Source organism: Alosa sapidissima, chromosome 15 (assembly GCF_018492685.1).
Source record: "Alosa sapidissima isolate fAloSap1 chromosome 15, fAloSap1.pri, whole genome shotgun sequence".
NCBI classification, from domain to species: Eukaryota; Metazoa; Chordata; class Actinopteri; order Clupeiformes; family Clupeidae; genus Alosa; species Alosa sapidissima.
The window spans coordinates 14,519,648-14,544,809 of record NC_055971.1 but is presented as its reverse complement, the minus strand read 5'-3'; the positions used below and the strand labels follow the sequence as shown (position 1 = coordinate 14,544,809).

Genomic DNA, 25,162 nt, shown 5'->3' with positions numbered 1-25,162 from the left:
GCTCTCTGCTGGGCATAATGAATTTGATTAGCCTCCATCCCCATCCCCAGGCCCGGGAGGCTTTTACTGTGATTGATCGGCCATCTCTGAGCTCCTTAGCCACACCCAGAGCCCATGCCCCTAGCTGAGTGGTTGGGGTGACAAAGACGTGAGTGTGACGGTGGTTGGGCGTTGGTCATTGAGTGTTAAAGAAAGCGCTGGAAGATTGTGGCCCATGTTGGTTTGGTTATGGTTGTGGTCATTTAATTTGAGTGCATGGGGAAAGGTAACATTTCAGTCACACTTACCTGAACACTGATATGTTACTCAATGAAACATTCCTATTACACATTTAGAATTTTGTTCAGTAGAACAAAAATCTCATTTGACCTGAGACATTTTGATTTTCGTTTTTGATGATTAATTGGTACAAACTATAAAGTAAAGTCCGCACACCAATCGCTCCCAAGCAAATACATTTTTAAAAAATCTATGATGTTTTGGGGCAAGCCCTTCTTCAGACATTTTATGGTACACACTTGTTATGAAAGCTTAGATATAGGACTTTTATTGTACTGTTCTATAGTAAATGTAACTGTAAGTGCAACGGAAATGCATTGCTCCTGGTGTAGGTAATTTCCCAGTGCGCTTCATATCATTCCCATGTTACAATCATCATTTAAGCATGTCTGCCTTTGTTTGTGGTGATGTTTCAGAATGGATGTGTGCAGGTATGTAAATGTGGGCACACATATTCCCTGTGGACCCTGAGACAGAGAGAGGAGGGGGAGACATGCCGGTAACTCAGTCCTATATTGATCTGACCCCTCCCCCAGCCGTCTTTCCTCTGTTCCCTCGTTGACAGATGAGCCTTAATGTGCGTGTGTGTGTGTGTGTGTGGGGGGTGGGGGGTGGGGGGTATCTAAGTTTTACATCAAGGGATATTACAGGATAGTGTGCACATGTGTGTCTGTGATAAATGTGTGTGAGTGTGTATCCGTGTGTGTGTGTGTGTGTGTGTGTGTGTGTGTGGTGTGTGTATGTCTGTGTCTGTGTGTTTGCATGTGTGTGAGTGAGGGAGGAGAAACAGAAGGGGTGGCTCGAGGAGAGAAGGCAGAGCCAGTGTTAGTCATTGTTCCAGAAGGGCACCACATAGGACACACACACGCACACACACCAAGACACAGAGGTGAGGCTATTTAAACTGAAGCATCCTCTCACTATTGCTATACCTCTCCCTCTCTTCCTCTCCCTCTTTCTCTCTCTCTTCCCCTTTCTCGTTCTGCCTCTTCCCCCTCTGTGCTGTTAGTGTCTCTCTCCCTCCCTCTCTTGCTTGTACTGTGTGTGTGTACTGTGTGTGTGTGTGTGTGTGTGTGTGTGTGTGTGTGTGTGTGTGTGTCTCCCTCTGTTAGCATTTGTGGAAGCAGAGCCCTCCTCCCCTGTGCTCTGGTGCTGGTTGAAGCCGTCTGCTGGCCTAGCATGGGTCAGACATGCTGTAGCCAGAGACTCCACCCTCCCTGCTGTCTGGATGCCACGGTAACGGCGGCAGCAGCATCAGCACCACTAGCAGTAGAATCTTAGCCGGCAACAAGAGCCGAGAGCTGGGGAGGATCTCCTTTTTGATTGTGTGGCTGGTCTGTGCGTGAGTGTCAGTTTCAGCAGTGTATGTGTGAGTCTGTATATATGCGTGTGTGTGTGTGTGTGTGTGTGTGAGAGAGAGAGAGAGAGAACGAGAGGTTTGTGTACATGTTAGCTGTATGTGTTAGCTGGGTGAATGCTGTTGTGTTGAGTCATCTTACTATCCTTTGCAGTCCGTGGGTAAGCTTTGTGCCTGTCTAGCAATGCAGACTGCAGTATCCTTACATAATATTGCTTGAGGTAGTGGTATCAGTGTGCTTGTACTGTCTACGTCTAAGTGTATGTGTGCCAGACAACATGTGGTTGTGACACTAAAGCTTGAGCTATGTAGTGACTGAACACAGATCTGGTTCTTGGAATGCTGAAGGGAGTGATTTGCAGGGCACTGTGAAGTGCTTATTGTGTGGATTGTATCTGCTTTCCCACTCAAGTCTTCCAGTTGTAATCTTCCACAGTGCTCATGCTGCAGAGAGTCTTTAATTGTTCCCTCCTCAATAAACTCTGTAATTGAGGTTGTAAATCTTTGAGCTCCATGTGAATGCTTATGGAGTCTCTTAAACTCAGTGTGAGGTGGAGTTGGGTGTGAAGATTGGATTTCGGATCGTGTCCTTGAGACGGAGTGTGTGTGTTTGTGTGTCTGTGTCTGTGGCTGTGTGTGTGTGTAGTGTATGTGATCATGAGTGGTGTTGTGAATAACAGTTAGGAAAAAAGCAGATGAGGTCTTGTGGGGAGAGGACAGGTGGAGCATTGTGATTTACAGCAGAATACCCAATGTTGTAGATTGGGGAGAAGCAGACTCATAAGCCCTCTCTGTAGGTGAAGGGTCATCAGAGTGTGCAGAGCCTATGGGATCGTGACCTGAGAGGTGTCAGTGTGGTTGCCATGGAGCTGATGCTGGCCGTGCTTAGACATTACTGAGTCATGCAAGTTTGTTTACTGTCACACTTGATTTGGATTAGATGAGCAGTTAGCAATGCATCGGTAAAAATGATCGTGATACATTTTAGCCCGAGTTGATTTAGAAATATCATACTAATGAGATATTGTTGAATTAATGGTTTAAGGAATATTTTTACTGTGGAACTTCATAATGACTTAAGTTATGATATTTACAATCAATTATCCCATTATTCCATTAGTATTCCATAAAAATAATACAAGAAAGTCAAAATATATTGAAGAATATGAAGTTCAGTGTCTAGTTTAGTGTTAGAATATTGAATTACTCACATGGGTTATAGGAAATCACTGCTTATGTCTGTGGTAGTCATGGAAAATATATGGGGAATCAATAGTCATAGATCATGTGGTGTAGTAGGTCATGTGGTGTGTTATAAGGAGTGCTTCTCTGGACTGTGAGTTAGTACATCCATTGTCAGGAGATTACATCATAAAATTGATGATGGCATGCACACAATGTACCCTCTGTTAAAGATGGGGGTGGCACGCAACCAAGCCTGCCTTTTTAAGGTTTCCCTTTGTTCAATGCTATTGTTTTAATATTGCCTATGTGTCTCTTTTTACTAGATGGAAAAGATAGCACCCAAACAATAATATAAACAAAAACATCAAGTACCCAAGACGAACCCAAACAAAAACCTCAAGTGCCTAATATCTACCCAAACATAAGATTTTTGAACCTAAACAGTAATGTCTGTATCTGTGTGTAGTCTACACAAGTTTCACTTCACATGACTAGAAGACACAATGTTAATGTGGATTGTAAAGTTATCTATGCATTTTTGTCCACCGTAAAAATCCAAATCCCTGCATCATCATGTGTTGCAGAGTGAGAGAGCCAGCGTGAAGGAGAGGGAGCTGTCCCACGAATTGGGTCGGATCAGGGATGAAGTGGGTAAGTGTGTGTGTGTGTCTGTGTGTGTGTGTGAGAGAGAGACATGAGTCATGCAGTAGGTGCACTGAGACAGAAGGACATGTATTATACATAGATGTTAGACATGGCTGCTCCCCTGAGTGCTCTGAACACATCACAGAAGCTTCCAGAAGGTACAGTATACGTCAGGGTCACATTGTAAATGAAAAGGCCCATCTGTCAGGTGACCGTGCATTAATGTGTGCTGGCAGACAAGCTTTGACATGGTTGTTCACTCTTGTATTCTCCTTGTTGGCATCACCTTGACTTTCATTCATTCATTCTTTCTTTCTTTCTTTCTTTCTTTCTTTCTTTCTTTCTTTCTTTCTTTCTATCGTTCCATCTCTGACATGTCCTTGGTTTCTTTTTCATTTCTTCACCTTCTTCCCACAGTCACTTATTGTTATTTCCCTCCATTCTCCATCACTCGCTCTATCCCCCTCTAAGCCATCTCTCCCTCACATCTACCATTTCACCCCTCTTTCTCACTTTCTCTCAAATTCTTTTGACTCCACATCCCTCCCTTCCTCATCTCACCTTCATCTTTCTCTCTCTCTTTCTCTCTCTTTCTCTCGCTCTCTCTCTCTCTGTTAATGCATTTCAAGAAAGCTCTATTGGGATGAAAGTTTCAGCCAGCAACATTATTGCCAAATCTGAATTGCACACACACATAAAAGGACAAATAATGTTGACCAGAATCCCCCTCATCCCCCCCCTCTCCCTCTCTCTCTCTCTTTGCCCTCTCTCCTCTGCCCTCTCCCCCTCCCCTATCTCTCTCCCTCTCTCTCTCCTCTGCCCTCTCTCTCTTTGCCCTCTCTCCTCTGCCCTCTCCCCCCCTGGCTGGCACTAGCCTGCAGCGTGGCCCGTTGGGAGCGCCTGCGTGGGGAGAAGCAGCAGCTGGAGGAGCGCTTTGAGCAGGAGCTGCGGGGGCTGCGTCAGCAGCAGCAGCTGGAGCTGGGCGCCCTGGAAGAGAGGCTGAGCTGCCAGCACCGCAGCCACACCCACCGCCTCCAACGCCAGCAACACCAGCAGCTGGACGAGCTGCGTGCCCAGCACCAAGAGCAGGTGACCACACACACACACACACATAGTCACACAGACAGACACAGACACAGGGACACATGCCACTCAACACTGCAACCACTGATCATAGACTACATACTTTGCTTGTGCGTGTGAATTACCAGGTGTGATTACAATGTGATTTATACAATCTGTCAGCTGTCTGTCTGGTGATTTGTTTAATGTTGTTTAATGTTGGTGTTTATTAGCTGTCTAATTGGGCCCTGTCAGGGGACTACAAATGTAAATTAGCCTAAGCTAACTGTGGTACAATACATAAGCATGTCCACCTGATCCTGCCCAACACAGCACAGGTCACAAAGCCACATGAACACCACGTGTTGCACACTGCATTTAGGTTTCAGCAACTCAAGAACACTTTGGACAAAAAAATCTTTTACTTGCTTTACCCAGTGCATGGACACACACACACACACACACACACACACACACACACACACACACACACACTGTAGAAAGAAACCTACTCCTGCAACCTACTACCTGTAGAACAATTACAATATAGACCTTCAGTGACATTCTAAGCACTTTGAGAACAATAGAAATAGTGTATGCTACAGAATGCACGTCTTGTAACTGTGGAGACCAAATATTCTAGAACGGAGCTCCGTTATATGCCAATTATGAATCAGAGCCGGTAGGGCTCTGCTATGAATTAAATTCTAATTCTATGATGCCACCCATTCAACATTTAAACTGTAAGTTCTTAATTCTATGACAGTAGCCTGGGCTCCTGTTTGCAGTCATGTAGCCTATATGCTCCAGATGTGTTTACTATTTGTTGTATTGCCAACAATGAAATTAAGTCGAATATCAAGCTCAAAATCACCAGGGACACAAGCTAAGTTCAAATTTATTCGATCTACTGTACACAGGTCAACCAAACACATACACTTAAAAGGTCACATATACAAGCATACAAGCAAGGATAAAAAACCAAAGCATCCCATAGAATTACATTAGAGAACTACATGCTCCCATAGAATTTAGAAGCCAGCGATATGAATCATGGATATTTGATACCTGTTGGATCTGGTTTTCCGAGGCTGGATATGGTTATCCAAGCCTGGATCTGGTTTTCCGAGGCTGGATTTGTGTTTTCCGAGGCTGGATTTGGTTTCCCGCGGCTGACCGTGTCCCTCTGTCTCTGTTAGGTTGAGGAGATGACTGAGAGCCATGAGGCAACACTGCAGGAGATGGAGGAGACCCACAACGCCACCTTGGCCACGCTGCAGGATGAGCACGCCAGGACCATCCGCAGTGAGTCTGCCTCCTCTGGGCCGATCTAAGCCTTAGGGGAACAGATTAAATGCTTCAGATAGCAGCTGTGTACATCCAGTCAACATATGCCATGGAGGCTGCAGAGATTGGAGATGGCGTAGACTTGATAACAAAAATGACATCCACTGACATACTCTCCTATTACTCTACTGTATTTTAAAATACAGTTGGTTGTAATGATACATTGCTGAAATAAAAGTATATGCCATAAGGTTCATTTATAATTGTAGAGGACACACACACACATGGTTCGAATTACGGGGGGTATTGCGGGGGTCCGTACCCCCTAGATGAGACTTGGACCCTCACAAAAGGGATAAAAATAATAGTTTGGGGGGTACTGAAAAAGATTAATAAAATGTAATGTTATCCAATAATGCATGTAATTAAATGCAGTATTACCATCACATACCAGCAATTCAGGATATAATCTAATGAAATACGATTTTCAAACCCTCACCCCCATTGGACTATAAACATTTCTCTGGTACGTTCAGACTGTGTTATTTGCTAGGATATAATACTGATGAATTAAACCAAATGTACAGTGTAGGCTGCAAACGCCTGATATGGGTTAACCAGCGGTGGCCAACTGACCATACATTTGTCTAATATTTCACTGCCTTTGTAACATAGTGATAGCCAAACTTAGAAAAACATTGAGTAGCAAGATCGCTATGGTTTAAACGGAGGTCTCCCTTCCACTCAGCGACCACGACCATCGATCGCTGCTGCTTATCTTAAAAATCAGGCCTACAATCACACGCCATAGGAGGAGTTCCATAGATATACTGACACAGGGAGAGGTTTAATGAGGCGATTTATCATTTTGTGCAATTTCATTCTTAATGTCTTAACACAAGGGAATCTGCACTATTATTCAGGGAATTTCCTTTTTTAAGCAAATGCCCATATTTGCAACTTTACCTGCAGTTTGTTTGAAACGCTATGTGAACATATAATAATCAATTGGGCCTGAAATGTCTTTCCTCGTTGCCATTATTAGAGATCAGCCTTTCTTAAAAACGTATTGCTGCACAAACGTTTTGTGATATAACACCAGGCGCACAATGCACTAGGCTACATTATATGAAATGCCTAGGCTAAACAACGTGAAGATATTTTTTTCATTTTCATTTTTTTATTTGCTTGATCTTTGGTAGGCTTAGGCTAAATGAACGAATTAAATGAACCAAAGACAGGCCTTGTATTAGGCTAGGTGAACTTGGCTATTAAACGGGAGACTTTCTGTGGCCCATCTGTAAACAATTCTGGTTCTTAAATTTAAGTAGTATGTTTGCCATTTCCGTGCTATTGGTCTATGCATTTCCAGGTTTGCATTGCACTGCTATACCAAAAAATATTTTTTGACTGTGGCGCGCAATTTTACGCACGGGGCGCACCTTGAAACAGTGTTTACCCAAATTCAACCCTTCCCATAAAGTGTAAGGTATATTGTGCTTGCTACTATGATTACAGTACTTTCTTTTAACTTGTCGGCCAGCCAGCCACAGTCATATGACCTATATTTCGAAGGAAAGTTGACTGTGAACCACAAGTGTGAAATCATGTGTGTAAGCCTAATGGAGAGTGACGTCACCAGTCGAAATAGCTGTACCCCCCGAAGCTCACGGTATAATTCGAACACTGCACACACACACTACCTCCTCTGAGGGAAAATGTAGTATTTTGTCTCTGTAATGTAAACTGCTGACACCACAATGAGGGTTTGCCTTAATGACGCTCAGAGGATAAATACTGTCATGAATACACAGAAATATTGAGATAAGTGTTAATTCTTGCTTTAGTTCTTGCTAAATCATTGTTTCCATCCCCACAGATCTGAAAATGGCTCATGAGCAGCAGAGGAAGTCTTTAGAACAGGAATTTGAGAAGCTTAGACTGTCCCTGCAGGTAAGAGTCAACAGCTCAACTCGGTAGGTCAGAGTTCAACATAAAAGGGTGCCTTTTTTACAGTTATTCATTCATAGGGAGAGAAGGGTAAAGGTTTTTCACTCGCCCAGTGAAACAATATAGTTATAAATAAAACAAAAAAAGGTAATAGAATAGTATAAGGTAATAGAAAGTAGTATATCATATAATTTACAGTATATGAATGTATACGTTGTGATTAACTCTTGACCATAACCTGTCTTAACCTATGGGAGGTACAGTATTACTCTACATATCCATGAGAGAACTGAAGGTACCTTGTAATGCTTACTGATTTCAGGCAACTAGGTGAAAATTCATGTCGGAAATTATTTATTCCATGTTAAATTCTAACAAGCTGGCTTGAAACTGATTTCTTTGTGAATGGCCATGGCCTGCATTGACCTGACCTCAAGTCCAAAATGCCTAGATAGTTATGTCACAGACTGCAGTCAACATCTGCTGATGGTTGTCATCAGTCTTAGGCATTATAATCTCACATTTGGTCCTCTCATTTTTTTATAATAAGGCAAAGGGAATATAATTGATTTATTTTGAAAAAGTGTTGTCATACATTTGTTTTTTTTATTATTCCGGAGGCTACCCTTGTACTTTCTGTCATATTCACACATAGCTTGCATTGCCCTGTACTAACATACTGCATGTTAGCCTAGGTCCTGGGTCACAATTTTGAGTTTCACCTCTGTGTATTGTGAGAACCAGCATAACAAATTCATAATCAGCTGCTCGATAGGTTGATATTATGGAGCCAATACAATAAGACCAGCCAGTGGCATTTACCGTTGTGATGCAGTCTGATTTGGCTGATCACTGTTATGTGTTGATTAGTGTTATATCTGTGCCCACTGTTTCATGGGCAGGAAGCTATCAGATTTGCACTTGCACTTGTGAATAGCAGGTGTAATATGATTTCCATGCATGGTGGATTTATTCGTTTTGGTAGGGGTTGGATAGAGTTGGGGGATCTGCCCATATCGGGGAGGAAGCAACCCCCTTATTTCCTACACCCCTGGCTGCAGCTGTTTTGAATATTGTAATAAGGACATTACCTATGTTAGTTTATGGGGTTACTCTCAGAGTCCTTCCAGTGCTCGGAGGTTGAGATGGACCTCTTCCTGGTCTGCTCCACATCCTCAATGGTCTCGGGCAGTCGTACGTTGCGCGTCTCGGGGAGCAGCAGGGCCAGAAGGCCTGCCAACAACGCCACAGCGGAGAAGAGAGCATTGGGCAGCGGCTCCCACACACCCTCGAGGAGGCTGACCAGCGGGGCCAAGGACACGCCTACGCGGGCCACGAACGAGTTGAAGCCCAGTCCGTTCTGCCGGATCACTGTCGGGTAGAGCTCCGTGGTGTAAAGGTAGATGCTGGTGAATGCCGCCTCGGAAAAGCCCTTCCCCATGACGGCCACTGTCATCCGGACCAGGTTCATGCGGAATGGGACGAAGACATTGACCGCCAAGCAGACTCCCGTCACAAGCAGGCTACCCACCTGGCTGTACTGACGACCGATTTTGTTCAGGCTGAAGTAGATGCCGATCTTCGCTGGCAGCTCGGTGGCGCCATAGATCAGCTGGGTCAGGTAGATGTTGACGCCGAAGCCTGTGATGTTAAGGCCAATGCCGTAGTAAGTGAAAGCAACTGCGAACCAGGCGCAGCCCGTGAGCATCGTCATCCTCCTCAGCTTGGGCGTTCGCACCAAATCCAGGTAGCTGTACTTCCGATTACCTCTGTCCTCTGACACGATGACCGTGGAGAGCACATGTGGCTTAATGTCCATCATGACCTGCTCTCTGTTGTTGGCTCGGGCACACCTGGTCAGGTAGTAGTGAGCCTCGTCCAGCCGTCCGTTGGCGATCAGCCATCGGGCCGACTCTGGCAGCCACCACCAGGTGAGCGTGGCCAACACCAGTTGTGATGTGACCGTAATAGTCAGGTACCTCCAGTCGTTGACCAGGTACGCGATGCCCGAGAGCAGCATGGCCCCCGCGGTCCAGTCCAAGCTTATCATCACCGCCGCCAGAGTGCGGTGGTCAATGTCCACCCACTCCACACACAGCACAATGGAAATGATACTGATGCCAGAGATGGCCACGCCTGAGAAGAAGCGCGTAGCGGCAAACATGGCAAAGTTGACGGAGAAGGCACTGGCCACAGCAAAGAAGATGGACAACAGGTAGGAGAACAGCAGCATGCGTTTGCGGCCGTACCTGTCGCTCAGGGTGCCAAATACGGCGGCACCCACCATCACCCCGACAAAGAAGATGGTCGCGGTCACTTTGGTCATTCCCCTCTGGTCACAAACCAGGTCCCACTCGGTGGCCAGCGTGCTGATGAAGGAACTGTTGTCGAACACCCAGCCACTCTGGCATGGAACTGCAGGGAGGTGAGTCGCATTGGAAAAGTCGCTCAAGAGGTGGAACTGTGGCTCGGAGAAGATCTGACAAGAGGACAGCTCTCCGTCCTCCTGAGGTGGAATGCTCACGGTCAGTCTCTGCTCCCGGGTCAGATTCTCCAGGCCTCCTTCTGCTTCCAGAGCGCTGATGTCACAATGGTGGGATGGTACCGCAGCTATGAAGTTGTTGAGCAGGAAGTGGAAGGGAATGGTCAAACGAGGAATGACCAGCAAGAGGATGACCATCGCCTGGTGTCGCCCAAAACCCCCCAGTTCCACCAGCAAGTTCTCAAACTTCATCTTTCCTTTTGGTAATGTAAAAAGCCCTTCGACCCTCTCTCAGACTCGGCTGTGAAGCGAGTGCCTGCTTGCACTGTGGAACAGTCCTCTGTCCTGGGCAGTTCAAGAGAGCAGAGTGGTTTTCATGAGGCGTCCTGTGGACTTAATATAGCAAAGACTATTTATCCAGGGTAAAATGAGTAACTAAACCATATGGGATGATATAATCATTCAGTGGCTGTGTAGTTCATTAACACATATTTTTAACACACAACACAGTTGTTTTTCTTGTTTTTCGAACAAGCCTTTCAACCCTAACACACTATTTCTTCAGCACCAAGAGTGGAGAGCCTGGATTTTAATATAAAACTCAAGTAAAGTGACTCACTAACATAAAGGTAATGAGTCCTACCATTTTTAGGTGTTATAAAGACATTGTGCAGGCGGTAATAGAAGTTTCTGCAATATTCAGTGTTGCCCCCCTTTCATCCTCTGTGTGTGTGTGTGTGTGTGTGTGTGTGTGTGTGTGTGTGTGTGTGTGTGTGTGTGTGTGTGTGTGTGTGTGTGTGTGTGTGTGTGCATACATTAGGAAAAGCAGATGAATGGTTACATTTTGTCCAAAGTGTCTTGACCTGTTGACCTGTGTTGTGTAGGGCAGGATCAGGTTGTAAGAAAAATGTTGCAAAACAAGTGCTTTAATCCAATAACATGCAGTAGCAAGGCATGCAACGATACAGTGACAGTACACGATACCTTGGAAATACCAGTGTCAAAGTGAATGCTTAAACTACAAAATGGCACACAATATATACAAAACATATCATGAGTATCTGGACACCCGCTAAAAGAAAGGGTTGGCTTCACTTTCTTCTTGGTAACTCACTTTGTGTCAATTACAGTAGCTAACCGTTTTGCTGGAATTATCAGTGACGGGAATTACAATGTGGATTGTTAATTAACTTATGGCAAATAGTGTCTGTGTGATGGTTTCACCCAGACCTCCTCCTGTGGCTCATTCTTATAATTGAAGGCCGCCATTTGGCTTTCCTGTCTCCAGATATTGAAGGGCTGGAGCAAAAACTTACAAGGTGGACGAGCTCACATCAATAAGGCAAAATGAATCTAATGGATTTATTTTCAAGAGGTATTGTCATACATTCATGGCACCTTAGAAAATTGAACACTTTACTTGACAACATCGACATAAGAGTGACATGACACTGTCATGAACACATGACACTGTCATGACACATGAATCCTAACCCTAACGTTATGACAAAAAACGAATGACGAATGACAGAAGCGTTATGTTATAAACGTTTATGACTTGTTTATGACAAATTCATGACAGTATCATGTCGCTCTTATGTTGATACTGTCAATTAAGTGTAACCCATATAACTCCCCCTTTAATTGCCCTGTACTAACATACTGCATGTTAGCCTAGGTGCCTGGTCACAATTTTGAGGTTCACCTCTGTGTAGTGTGAGAACCAGCATACCAACTCATCAGCTGCTTCTAAGGTTGATATTATGGAGTCAGTGCAATAAGACGAGCCAGTGTCTGTAACCTGTGGTGTAGGAAGGTGGTATGAGGCATTGGCAGGACATTAAACCTGGGAAGGGGGTATTATACTATCATAGTCTATGAACTTGTACTTTCCAAGCATTTGGAGATGAGCACCTCCCGACCGTTGCGCTCCTAGACAAACAACGTCTAGCTCTGCCACCGGTACGCTCAGGCCAATCCAAACTTTTCTCATCTGTTGTTCCTCGTTGGTGGAACGCGCTACCAGTTCCTACTAGAGCAGGGATATCCCTCCCCATCTTAAAAAAACTCCTGAAGACCCAGCTCTTTAGAGAATATCTCCTCTCATAGCACTACTTACAACTAAGCTAATTACTAATTCTAGCGCTTACCACCTGACTAGAACTGACACTTGACTGTATAAAAACATCATGCACTTACTTGTTCTTATTGTACTCTACCTTTTAAATTGTTTTCAATTGTTTTAGATTTATTGGGAGAATTGTTTTAAAAAAGTTTTAAACTGTTTACCATGTTGTAAGTGGCTTTGTAATGTAAAGTCAGCCAAATGTAATGTAATGTAATAAGCAGGACCACATTTACTGTTACGATGTCATTTAGAATTTCTTGCATATCATACAGTACTGTATAGCTTCACATTGTAGCATAGAGCAGATCCATTCACATAAACCTTCCCTATTTTAGTTTGGTGTCAACTGTTGGTATCTCTCACCTTTTCTTCACATGAATAACAGTCAAAACAATGTTTTAAGGAAAATGGCTGTTAATGTTTTTTACAGAGGACTCCAGTGTCATAGCGATAGGACAGTTTGACTTGGCTGGCGTAAAAGGAGAGTGATGGGACAGTGTGGGGAGAAAACAGTCATTGCTCTGTTCCCACTGTTTCACTATCAGACTTGCTCTTACACTTATGAATGGCAGATGCAATAGAATGTGCATTATAGTTTTATTGGTTTTGGGAGGTGGTTGGGTGGGGTGGGGGATCTGCAGATATCAGGTAGGGGAGGAGTCCCCCATTTCCTGGCTGCAGCCGTTTTGAATACTGTGATAAGGACATTACCTATGTCAGTTAATGGAGACACTCTCAGAGTCCTTCCAGTGCTCGGAGGTTGAGATGGACCTCTTCCTGGTCTGCTCCACGTCCTCAATGGTCTCGGGCAGTCGTACGTTGCGCGTCTCGGGGAGCAGCAGGGCCAGAAGGCCTGCCAACAATGCCACGGAGCAGAAGAGCACCTGGGGCAGCGGCCCCCACGCGCCATCCAGGAGGCTGACCAGCGGGGCCAAGGACACGCCTACGCGGGCCACGAAGGAGCTGAAGCCCAGGCCGTTCTGCCGGAGCACTGTCGGGTAGAGCTCCGTGGTGTAGAGGAAGACACAGGTGAACGACGCCTCCGACAAGCCCTTCCCCAAAACAGCTACCATCGTCCGCAACAGCTTCATGCGGAGCGGGACGAAGAGGTTGACCGCCAGACAGGCTCCCGTGCCAATCAGGGTTCCCACCTGGCTGTACCGACGGCCGATTTTGTGGAGGCTGAAGTAGATGCCAATTTTGGCTGGCAGCTCAATGGCACCGTAGATGAGCTGGGTCACATAGACGTCAAGGCCGAAGCCTGTGATGTTGAGGCTGATGCCGTAGTAGGTGAAGGCCACCCCGTACCAGGCGCAGCCTGTGAGCATCGTCATCCTCCTCAGCTTGGGCGTTCGCACCAAATCCAGGTAGCTGTACTTCCGATTGCCCCTGTCCGCTGACATGATGACCGTGGAGAGCATATGCGGCTTCATGTCCATCATGACCTGCTCTCTGTTGTTGGCTCGGGCACACCTGGTCAGGTAGTAGTGAGCCTCGTCCAGCCGTCCGTTGGCGATCAGCCATCGGGCCGACTCTGGCAGCCACCACCAGGTGAGTGTGGCCAATGCAAGTGGTGAGGTGACCGCAATCGTCAAGTACCTCCAGTCGTTGACCAGGTAGGCTATTCCCGGGAGCAGCACGGTCCCTGTAGACCAGTCCAGACTTATCAACACCCCCACAAGAGTGCGGTGGTTAATGTCCACCCACTCCACACACAGCACAATGGAAATGATACTGATGCCTGTGATGGCCACGCCTGAGAAGAACCTCATAGCGGCAAACATGGCAAAGTTGACGGAGAAGGCACTGGCCACAGCAAAGAAGATGGACAACAGGTAGGAGAACAGCAGCATGCGTTTGCGGCCGTACCTGTCGCTCAGGGTGCCAAATACGGCGGCACCCACCATCACCCCGACAAAGAAGATGGTCGCGGTCACTTTGGTCATTCCCCTCTGGTCACAAACCAGGTCCCACTCGGTGGCCAGCGTGCTGATGAAGGAACTGTTGTCGAACACCCAGCCACTCTGGCATGGAACTGCAGGGAGGTGAGTCGCATTGGAAAAGTTGCTCAAGAGGTGGAACTGTGGCTCGGAGAAGATCTGACAAGAGGACAGCTCTCCGTCCTCCTGAGGTGGAATGCTCACGGTCAGTCTCTGCTCCCGGGTCAGATTCTCCAGGCCTCCTTCTGCTTCCAGAGCGCTGATGTCACAATGGTGGGATGGTACCGCAGCTATGAAGTTGTTGAGCAGGAAGTGGAAGGGAATGGTCAAACGAGGAATGACCAGCAAGAGGATGACCATCGCCTGGTGTCGCCCAAAACCCCCCAGTTCCACCAGCAAGTTCTCAAACTTCATCTTTCCTTTTGGTAATGTAAAAAGCCCTTCGACCCTCTCTCAGACTCGGTTGTGAAGCGAGTGCCTGCTTGCACTGTGGAACAGTCCTCTGTCCTGGGCAGTTCAAGAGAGCAGAGTGGTTTTCATGAGGCGTCCTGTGGACTTAATATAGCAAAGACTATTTATCCAGGGTAAAATGAGTAACTAAACCATATGGGATGATATAATCATTCAGTGGCTGTGTAGTTCATTAACACATATTTTTAACACACAACACAGTTGTTTTTCTTGTTTTTCGAACAAGCCTTTCAACCCTAACACACTATTTCTTCAGCACCAAGAGTGGAGAGCCTGGATTTTAATATAAAACTCAAGTAAAGTGACTCACTAACATAAAGGTAATGAGTCCTACCATTTTTAGGTGTTATAAAGACATTGTGCAGGCGGTAATAGAAGTTTCTGCAATATTCAGTGTTGCCCCCCTTTCATCCTCTGTGTGTGTGTGTGTGTGTGTGTGTGTGTGTGTGTGTGTGTGTGTGTGTGTGTGTGTGTGTGTGTGTGTGTGTGTGTGTGTGTGCATACATTAGGAAAAGCAGATGAATGATTACATTTTGTCCAAAGTGTCTTGACCTGTTGACCTGTGTTGTGTAGGGCAGGATCAGGTTGTAAGAAAAATGTTGCAAAACAAGTGCTTTAATCCAATAACATGCAGTAGCAAGGCATGCAACGATACAGTGACAGTACACGATACCTTGGAAATACCAGTGTCAAAGTGAATGCTTAAACTACAAAATGGCACACAATATATACAAAACACATCATGAGTATCTGGACACCCACTAAAAGAAAGGGTTGGTTTCACTTTCTTCTTGGTAACTCACTTTGTGTCAATTACAGTAGCTAACCGTTTTGCTGGAATTATCAGTGACGGGAATTACAATGTGGATTGTTAATTAACTTATGGCAAATACTGTCTGTGTGATGGTTTCACCCAGACCTCCTCCTGTGGCTCATTCTTATAATTGAAGGCCGCCATTTGGCTTTCCTGTCTCCAGACTTTGAAGGGCTGGAGCAAAAACTTACAAGATGGACGAGCTCACATCAATAAGGCAAAATGAATCTAATGGATTTATTTTCAAAAGGTATTGTCATACATTCATGGCACCTTAGAAAATTGGGTAACACTTTACTTGACAGCATCGACATAAGAGTGACATGACACTGTCATGAACACATGACACTATCATGACACATGAATCCTAACCCTAACGTTATGACAAAAAACAAATGACGAATGACAGAAGCGTTATGTTATAAAAGTTTATGACTTGTTTATGACAAATTCATGACAGTATCATGTCGCTCTTATGTTGATACTGTCAATTAAGTGTAACCCATATAACTCCCCCTTTCATTGCCCTGTACTAACATACTGCATGTTAGCCTAGGTGCCTGGTCACAATTTTGAGGTTCACCTCTGTGTAGTGTGAGAACCAGCATACCAACTCATCAGCTGCTTCTAAGGTTGATATTATGGAGTCAGTGCAATAAGACGAGCCAGTGGCTGTAACCTGTGGTGTAGGAAGGTGGTATGAGGCATTGGCAGGACATTAAACCTGGGAAGGGGGTATTATACTATCATAGTCTTTGAACTTGTACTTTCCAAGCATTTGGAGATGAGCACCTCCCGACCGTTGCGCTCCTAGACGAACAACGTCTAGCTCTGCCACCGGTACGCTCAGGCCAATCCAAACTTTTCTCATCTGTTGTTCCTCGTTGGTGGAACGCGCTACCAGTTCCTACTAGAGCAGGGATATCCCTCCCCATCTTAAAAAAACTCCTGAAGACCCAGCTCTTTAGAGAATATCTCCTCTCATAGCACTACTTACAACTAAGCTAATTACTAATTCTAGCGCTTACCACCTGACTAGAACTGACACTTGACTGTATAAAAACATCATGCACTTACTTGTTCTTATTGTACTCTACCTTTTAAATTGTTTTCAATTGTTTTAGATTTATTGGGAGAATTGTTTTAAAAAAGTTTTAAACTGTTTACCATGTTGTAAGTGGCTTTGTAATGTAAAGTCAGCCAAATGTAATGTAATGTAATAAGCAGGACCACATTTACTGTTACGATGTCATTTAGAATTTCTTGCATATCATACAGTACTGTATAGCTTCACATTGTAGCATAGAGCAGATCCATTCACATAAACCTTCCCTATTTTAGTTTGGTGTCAACTGTTGGTATCTCTCACCTTTTCTTCACATGAATAACAGTCAAAACAATGTTTTAAGGAAAATGGCTGTTAATGTTTTTTACAGAGGACTCCAATGTCATAGCGATAGGACAGTTTGACTTGGCTGGCGTAAAAGGAGAGTGATGGGACAGTGTGGGGAGAAAACAGTCATTGCTCTGTTCCCACTGTTTCACTATCAGACTTGCTCTTACACTTATGAATGGCAGATGCAATAGAATGTGCATTATAGTTTTATTGGTTTTGGGAGGTGGTTGGGTGGGGTGGGGGATCTGCAGATATCAGGTAGGGGAGGAGTCCCCCATTTCCTGGCTGCAGCCGTTTTGAATACTGTGATAAGGACATTACCTATGTCAGTTAATGGAGACACTCTCAGAGTCCTTCCAGTGCTCGGAGGTTGAGATGGACCTCTTCCTGGTCTGCTCCACGTCCTCAATGGTCTCGGGCAGTCGTACGTTGCGCGTCTCGGGGAGCAGCAGGGCCAGAAGGCCTGCCAACAATGCCACGGAGCAGAAGAGCACCTGGGGCAGCGGCCCCCACGCGCCATCCAGGAGGCTGACCAGCGGGGCCAAGGACACACCTACGCGGGCCACGAAGGAGCTGAAGCCCAGTCCGTTCTGCCGGAGCACCGTCGGGTAGAGCTCCGTGGTGTAGAGGAAGACACAGGTGAACGACGCCTCCGACAAGCCCTTCCCCAAAACAGCTACCATCGTCCGCAACAGCTTCATGCGGAGCGGGACGAAGAGGTTGACCGCCAGACAGGCTCCCGTGCCAATCAGGGTTCCCACCTGGCTGTACCGACGGCCGATTTTGTGGAGGCTGAAGTAGATGGCAATTTTGGCTGGCAGCTCAATGGCACCGTAGATGAGCTGGGTCACATAGACGTCAAGGCCGAAGCCTGTGATGTTGAGGCTGATGCCGTAGTAGGTGAAGGCCACCCCGTACCAGGCGCAGCCTGTGAGCATCGTCATCCTCCTCAGCTTGGGCGTTCGCACCAAATCCAGGTAGCTGTACTTCCGATTGCCCCTGTCCGCTGACATGATGACCGTGGAGAGCATATGCGGCTTCATGTCCATCATGACCTGCTCTCTGTTGTTGGCTCGGGCACACCTGGTCAGGTAGTAGTGAGCCTCGTCCAGCCGTCCGTTGGCGATCAGCCATCGGGCCGACTCTGGCAGCCACCACCAGGTGAGTGTGGCCAATGCAAGTGGTGAGGTGACCGCAATCGTCAAGTACCTCCAGTCGTTGACCAGGTAGGCTATTCCCGGGAGCAGCACGGTCCCTGTAGACCAGTCCAGACTTATCAACACCCCCACAAGAGTGCGGTGGTCAATGTCCACCCACTCCACACACAGCACAATGGAAATGATACTGATGCCAGAGATGGCCACGCCTGAGAAGAAGCGTGTAGCGGCAAACATGGCAAAGTTGACGGAGAAGGCACTGGCCACAGCAAAGAAGATGGACAACAGGTAGGAGAACAGCAGCATGCGTTTGCGGCCGTACCTGTCGCTCAGGGTGCCAAATATGGCGGCACCCACCATCACCCCGACAAAGAAGATGGTCGCGGTCACTTTGGTCATTCCCCTCTGGTCACAAACCAGGTCCCACTCGGTGGCCAGCGTGCTGATGAAGGAACTGTTGTCGAACACCCAGCCACTCTGGCATGGAACTGCAGGGAGGTGAGTCACATTGGAAAAGTCGCTCAAGAGGTGGAACTGTGGCTCGGAGAAGATCTGACAAGAGGACAGCTCTCCGTCCTCCTGCGGTGGAATGCTCACGGTCAGTCTCTGTTCCCGGGTCAGATTCTCCAGGCCTCCTTCCGCTTCCAGAGCGCTAATGTCACAATGGTGGGATGGTACCGCAGCTATGAAGTTGTTGAGCAGGAAGTGAAAGGGAAGGGTCAAACGAGGAATGACCAGCAAGAGGATGACCATCGCCTGGTGTCGCCCAAAACCCCCCAGTTCCACCAGCAAGTTCTCAAACTTCATCTTTCCTTCTGGTAATGTAAAAAGCCCTTCGACCCTCTCTCAGACTCGGTTGTGAAGCGAGTGCCTGCTTGCACTGTGGAACAGTCCTCTGTCCTGGGCAGTTCAAGAGAGCAGAGTGGTTTTCATGAGGCGTCCTGTGGACTTAATATAGCAAAGACTATTTATCCAGGGTAAAATGAGTAACTAAACCATGTGGGACCATCTACAGTGGTTGTGTAGTTCATTAACACATACTGTAGTTGAATGTGTCTGCAGTAACTTGACTTGTACAGTATATATTGACATTCATCTATACAGGACATTTTTAATTTGGTATGGCCATCTAGCCAAACTCTCTTAGTTTATTGCACAGTGGATAAGATCATATCAATTTTATCTAGCACTACAACTGCTCAAGTGGAAACGAGTCTGTCAACCCTGGCATACTACAGTATCTCTGCAGCATTAAGAGTGGAGAGCATTTAACATTCAAGTACTGTAATCATTACAGTGACCCACCATGCAAGTCCAACCATTTGTAGGTGTTCTAAAGACACTGTGCAGGCAGTAATTGCAGTTTGATCTGGATTCAGTGCTGACCCCTTTTCATCCTCTCTTTCTCTGTGTGTGTGTGCGTGTGTGTGTGTGTGTGTGTGTGTGTGTGTGTGTGTGTGTGTGTGTGTGTGTGCACGTGTGTCCGTGCACTGGGTAAAGCAAGTAAAAGATTATATTTTGTCCAAAGTGTTCTTGAGTTGCTGAAACCTAAATGCAGTGTGCAACACGTGGTGTTCATGTGGCTTTGTGACCTGTGCTGTGTTGGGCAGGATCAGGTGGACACACTCACGTTTCAAAACCGCAGCCTGAGGGACCGAGCCAAGCGCTTCGAGGAGGCACTGAGGAGGAGCACAGATGAACAGATAGTGGTAATGTCTTCTGATCCTCTTTACTGAAGTGTGTGTGTGTGTGTGTGTGTGTGTGTGTGTGTTTGTGTATATGTGTGTGTGTGTGTGTGAGAACCTACTTTTCAGGAAATTGTGACACTCTCTGCACTGTTGAAAATATAGCAATTGATTATAGAACCACTGTTAACCTAATAAATCTGACTCCACTTAATATGGAAAAGTTTCACTTCAATGTAATATTACTACCCATGGTAAGCTGATATAGGCCTTCCCACAATGCTATTTATGAGAATGCCTCCCATCACCGGATTAATTCGACTCATTTATTTCTAGGGATAGATAGATAGATAGATAGATAGATACTTTATTGATCCCCAAGGATAGTGTACAAATGCCCTCCTCTGCCAATTAATTTGGGTGGTACCAACACATAATTAATGATCCTACTCTGAAAGTTGGTCAGAGGCTATAGTGCTGACCCAGACTGCTATGCTCATCTGAAAATTAAACAACTTACCAAAGCTACAAAGGGTTCAGGGTGTGCTAAGGGTTTAGCTGTCTAATTCCAGACTACTAGTAAAATCAGCGGTCCACCACAATACAACACAATAGTCAGTTCTTCTGTAGCGTGCCACTTCCAATTGATAGGCGCACACTTTCATGAAGCAGAGTGGCTCATCAAAAGTCCACATATGATTGAAAGGATTATCATCAGCCCAGGAATTAGGACCCTTTCCTGTGTGTTTGAATGGAGAAGTGGAGTAATGGTCAGGTTGGACACTTCACGGTTGCAAGGGTCCTTGGAATCAGTCTAGCATAGAAGTGTTTGTATTTGTTAGCCCTTAGTAGTCTACTGGTGAACATATGCTTTCCCCTAATCTCTAATATTCCATAGGATGCTTTGGCACCATACCGACACATTGAGGAGGATCTGAAGAGTCTGAAGGAAGTTCTGGAAATGAAGAATCAGCAGATCCACGAACAGGAGCTGAAGATCTTACAGCTGGAGAAAATGGTACCCTTTAAATGTAGACAGACAGACATACACTTTGCCATGATTGTCTGAACAGAATGTGAAAGTGAGCTCATATGTATTTTGGGCATTGTCTTGTTCTCACACTGAGTAATAATAAGGTTGCAGCAGGTAGTTTCTAAATATGTAAACTTTATTGGTGCTTACTGACCATGGTAGGTCCAACTGTGAGGTACCGATCTGACACACCCCAAGGACCCAAGTAGCGTCCCATACAGATAGTAGGGGGTGTCTATTCAGATGCCTGAATGTATACAAATGTTACAGGTATAAGCTACATACTCTCATGGGATCTACCTTTGTGCAGATTTATAGATCATTGGTTAATGATTCCCCTTAGTCTAAGGCCTCTATAGGTCATCATGAAGACACCTTACTATAGTGAGATACAATGCATGATTAATGAGTGGCCCTAAACTGTATGTCTTTAATCACCCTGTCGTCCTGCTAAACTAAATAACAGAATAAAGGGTGTCATTTTAGATATGTAGTATGAGGAATTTAATGTTGCACTCTGTGTGCCCTTGTTTTTTTGAGCAGGCTCAAAAGAACGTGGTTCTGGAGGAGCGTGTGCAGGTGCTGCAGCAGCAGAACGAGGACCTGAAGGCCAGGATCGAGACCAACATCGCCATGTCCAGGTACAAACATCGCTCAGCTCAACTAATCTGTAATGTTCTTAGATTTTCTAATAGCTCTTCCTCAGGCACCCCTATTTGAAAGGCCACCCTTAAATGTACTGGTGTATATGGTCAATATACCAATGTCATCTACTCTTTTAACAAAGCAAAAAGAAATAAGAAGGCAATTTCTATCATTTGTATAGACATACATAAGGCTTGTAGTGTGGGAATTAAAAGGCTCCACCTGACAACAGTCCATAAGAGTGTGTGGCATTTGGCATATGAATTCAAAAGCTTTACCTTTTGTTACTACTTACTGTCATTAATGAGCTAGGAGGTCCAAACCAGTGTCCTTATAGTGCTTCCTGGTAATATCTGTATTGTTGTGTGTAACAGATTATATTTTGTATGTTGCTTAAAAAGACTTTTCATTGCTGTTAACGCTAAAATAGCTTACCAATTTGAAAATAATGTTGACCCTGTTCCTTCACACTTTATCCAGACAATGAAATCTAGAGACCAAACCTTATCCTTCCTCCTAGAATTTAATTTGGACTGTGTGAGAGGTCTTCCGAAGCGTTGTCATTAGGCTACTGTTAAGTCATCTGAAGGGCATGGCCATTTTTTTTTTATTTGCTCCCTCCAGGCAATTGTCCGAGGAGAACGCCAACCTACAGGAGTACGTGGAGAAGGAGAGCAACGAGAAGAAGCGCTTGAGCCGCAACAACGAGGAGCTGCTGTGGCGGCTGCAGACGGGCGAGCTGAGCCCACGCATGTCCCCCTCGGGCTCACCCATCCACCGCGCCGCCTCCGGGTCAACCTCGCCCTCTCGCGTCCAAAACTTCCCCAGATGAACCAACCGCCCCACACACTAGATACCTCCTCGGCCTCTGTTCCTCGCTCTTGCCCCGTCTGTCCACTCAGTCGTCCATCTCCTTCGGATGGGGGGACTCTTCCTCATCGCTTCTTTTCCTCTCACTTTCTCCTCTCTATTTTCAACACATGCCAGGGACATTTTTACAGATAAATATCCAGATTGATATTGAACAACTCAAGCTCTCTCTCTCTCTCTCTCTTTCTATACTATTCTTTCTTTGTCATTCTATATTTTTCATCCATCTACAGTATTGCACAGATTCACCCGTGGAGCAATCTGGCCTAGGCTCTCTCAAATATACTGGAGGAGGGGGAGAATATGCCCAAACACAATGCCCTCTCTTTGTGCATATTTGGCTACTCTCATAAAGCTGCAGGACTGTCTCTGTCCTGATGAAGAATTGCGCTGTTATCTAGTCCATTGTCCAGTGTTTTTTTTTTTTAATTACTTCTTAATATGTGAGTAGTTTGGTGGGTCAGAGCCCTGATCGTATCTCTCTTTACCTTCCTCTATGAGGTGTGAGATGTTGGTGAAAAGGTCCTTGGTCACACTCGCTTTGGGTTGGTTTTCAACAGTCCCTTAGCAATTCTGGTAAACTAGGTTCAAACATCATTGTGCCTGTCCCCAAATCTGCATTTGTGCTTTCGAGCAGAACCGCCAGCTATTTATTGTGGCCTCAGGTTGTATGGATGTAAACACACGAGAAATGGAAGCATTTTCTTTCCTTTTTCATAAAGCGCCTTCTGCCATTCGCCTTCCCACAGGCAAACCACTCACCAGCAATAGTTATACCAGACCAAGCAGAGTGGTATGCGCACAAATTGAGAGCATTACAATGGTAATTTAGGTATCTTGACCTACAAAGAACTATACACCAGTGCAACTCCACACCTTATTTAAAAAGGCTGTGATGCAGGAAAATGCAGTAGTGATATCAAAGTAGACCAGTTGACATGAGCATGTTTTTGACCTCTTACTATCCACAGAATAAGTAGACTGGTATTTCATCAAAGATTTTTATGTTCTCGGTTGCAGTGCTTAAAGGTATGTTTACATCTTGCATATCTCTGTCTAACACAATCACCCATAAAGTGAATGCTTCAGGAACAGTGTACATGTATAACAGAATGTCATGTAAACACTCAGACTGTGAATTGAACAGTGACAGTTCATCCATCTTGATATCTGAAGCCAGTGTGTTTCCTCCAAGTCTGTATATGCCTGTAAGTGTCCTCGGAGTCATACTGTGCTTTCACAGGGACCCATCACCATCAGCCTTGTGCAGAATCATGTTTCCTCATTTTGCTCCTCAACCAGAACAGCAGGAAGAATACTCATGCTTTTACCCTGGAGGGCCACAAGGGTTTACAGAACTCACTCACTTCCTGTTGTGCAACACATTGATCGGTCAGAACCCTATTTCGCTATTACAACTTTCTTACCAACAATTGTGACTCACTCTGAAAACTACCTTTTATCGCAATGGACAGCATGCACTGTAAAGTCTTCCAGTTGTAACGGACAGCTTGTGGCTTCAAGGACATGGCTGGATGACCACATCTCCAGACAGCACATGGTGTGGTCGAATGGGCTGTGGAAAAAGCATTCAGGTCCCATGTCCCCGGTCCTGCCTGATTTAGAATCTGTTTACCTCCAAGTTCAAAGCCACATTTTGTGGAACAGAGAATGAGAATTAATTCTGAAACATCGCTGTACTGTGTCTGTTCAGGATCTGTAACCTCAAAGCCATTGCGAGTTTCTCCAAACCATATGACATGTCTCATGCGTATGTGCAGTTGTGGGTCATACATAAGGGGTTCAGGGTGGCTTTGTACTTGTTTGTATTCACTAAATTGTTACACAGTTTCCAAATATCAGTATTTATGTGGACACCTAAAATGTTTTAGACGAGTGATTTCGACTTCTGCGCAAAAAACAACGACATAAAAACTAAAAAATATTCCTTCATGAATGTTTCATTTATAAAAATGTTATAATGTAATATTTTGAATTTGGTGAAATAATATTTTATCCAAGTGTACTTATCATTTCAGTTTTAGTTTTGGAAACATCAGAGGCTTTCTTTTTGCATATCATTCCATCCCTAAGTTTGGGTGGAGGCGAGGCTACAGTCTACTGTGGGCTGTGCTAATATGCATTTGTACTGTTTAGATGGAGACTGGGATAGTGCTGCTGAGATGGGATGTTAGATGGTGCTGATCACTCACTCCACTTGTGTGGAGACTATTGCTGTTTGGGCTGGTCGTTAGAGAATCAAAGGACTCGAATTTCAGGTCAGGCCTTCTGCTTACGTGTGAGCATCTCATTGAGAATGATACGAAATACGCACACAAACATACACCAGGCTCCCAGTAGACAGGGTTTTGCACTCTGAGGGAACCTATACTGTACCTACCTATACTTAAATGAGTGTAAAGCACTGAACTCTCTCATAAGGAGTCCACTGACACTGCATATTCAGTATATGGCTGACCATGTGTATGGGCCCGATATCACTGGCTTTTTGTCCTTGTTAGAGACAAACTCAGGTTTAGAAAGAGAAGAAAGGCTGATGGGAAAATGAGAGCCAGCTTCAGTAGACTGAAGTCATCCATGTTAAATATTTATTTATTTATCTTGCTTTTTATTTCATACTATTTGGAATGGATTACAGCTACAATTCAATCTTATAATCTGAGAAATCATGTTTACTTTACAGGTCAAGGTGCGAAGCCTACAGTACAATGCAACAGTGAAAAAGAAACATTTTCTAATACTGGTGTAACTCGGA

The 25,162-nt window shown here is 45.2% G+C and overlaps 4 protein-coding genes across 5 annotated transcripts in view; 1 reads left to right on the top strand and 3 right to left on the bottom strand.

The window, feature by feature from the left end:
• The window catches only part of mtus2b (microtubule associated tumor suppressor candidate 2b), a 63,539-nt gene extending 40,753 nt beyond the window's left edge, over positions 1-22,786 (top strand). Inside the window, exons 8-15 of one of the 2 annotated variants that reach the window (XM_042062719.1) lie at positions 3,406-3,472; positions 4,341-4,555; positions 5,728-5,833; positions 7,695-7,768; positions 19,764-19,862; positions 20,737-20,856; positions 21,412-21,512; positions 22,141-22,786. In XM_042062719.1, coding sequence (XP_041918653.1) covers positions 3,406-3,472; positions 4,341-4,555; positions 5,728-5,833; positions 7,695-7,768; positions 19,764-19,862; positions 20,737-20,856; positions 21,412-21,512; positions 22,141-22,348 — 990 coding nt within the window. In that variant the 3' untranslated portion in view covers positions 22,349-22,786. The remainder of the gene's footprint in view (positions 1-3,405; positions 3,473-4,340; positions 4,556-5,727; positions 5,834-7,694; positions 7,769-19,763; positions 19,863-20,736; positions 20,857-21,411; positions 21,513-22,140) is intronic. The other variant, XM_042062720.1, reaches the window with a different exon arrangement.
• Positions 5,844-10,522, bottom strand: LOC121683198 (solute carrier family 22 member 7-like). The gene is made up of 2 exons (XM_042062726.1): positions 8,857-10,522; positions 5,844-5,864 (listed from the first exon to the last, which is right to left on the bottom strand). Exon 1 carries the CDS (start codon positions 10,497-10,499, stop codon positions 8,862-8,864), a length of 1,638 nt encoding a protein of 545 aa, XP_041918660.1. The 5' UTR covers positions 10,500-10,522; the 3' UTR covers positions 5,844-5,864; positions 8,857-8,861.
• LOC121683199 (solute carrier family 22 member 7-like) lies at positions 12,956-15,206 on the bottom strand. The gene has a single exon (XM_042062727.1). The coding sequence runs from the start codon at positions 14,727-14,729 to the stop codon at positions 13,092-13,094; it is 1,638 nt and encodes a 545-aa protein (XP_041918661.1). The 5' UTR covers positions 14,730-15,206; the 3' UTR covers positions 12,956-13,091.
• Positions 17,187-18,960, bottom strand: LOC121683200 (solute carrier family 22 member 7-like). Its single transcript, XM_042062728.1, has one exon. It carries the CDS (start codon positions 18,958-18,960, stop codon positions 17,323-17,325), a length of 1,638 nt encoding a protein of 545 aa, XP_041918662.1. The 3' UTR covers positions 17,187-17,322.
• Positions 22,787-25,162: the final 2,376 nt, after the last annotated feature.

Excerpts from the sequence above, each read along its gene's own strand:
- LOC121683199 (XM_042062727.1), bottom strand. The coding sequence starts at position 14,729 with ATGAAGTTTGAGAACTTGCTGGTGGAACTGGGGGGTTTTGGGCGACAC.
- LOC121683200 (XM_042062728.1), bottom strand. The coding sequence starts at position 18,960 with ATGAAGTTTGAGAACTTGCTGGTGGAACTGGGGGGTTTTGGGCGACAC.
- LOC121683198 (XM_042062726.1), bottom strand. The coding sequence starts at position 10,499 with ATGAAGTTTGAGAACTTGCTGGTGGAACTGGGGGGTTTTGGGCGACAC.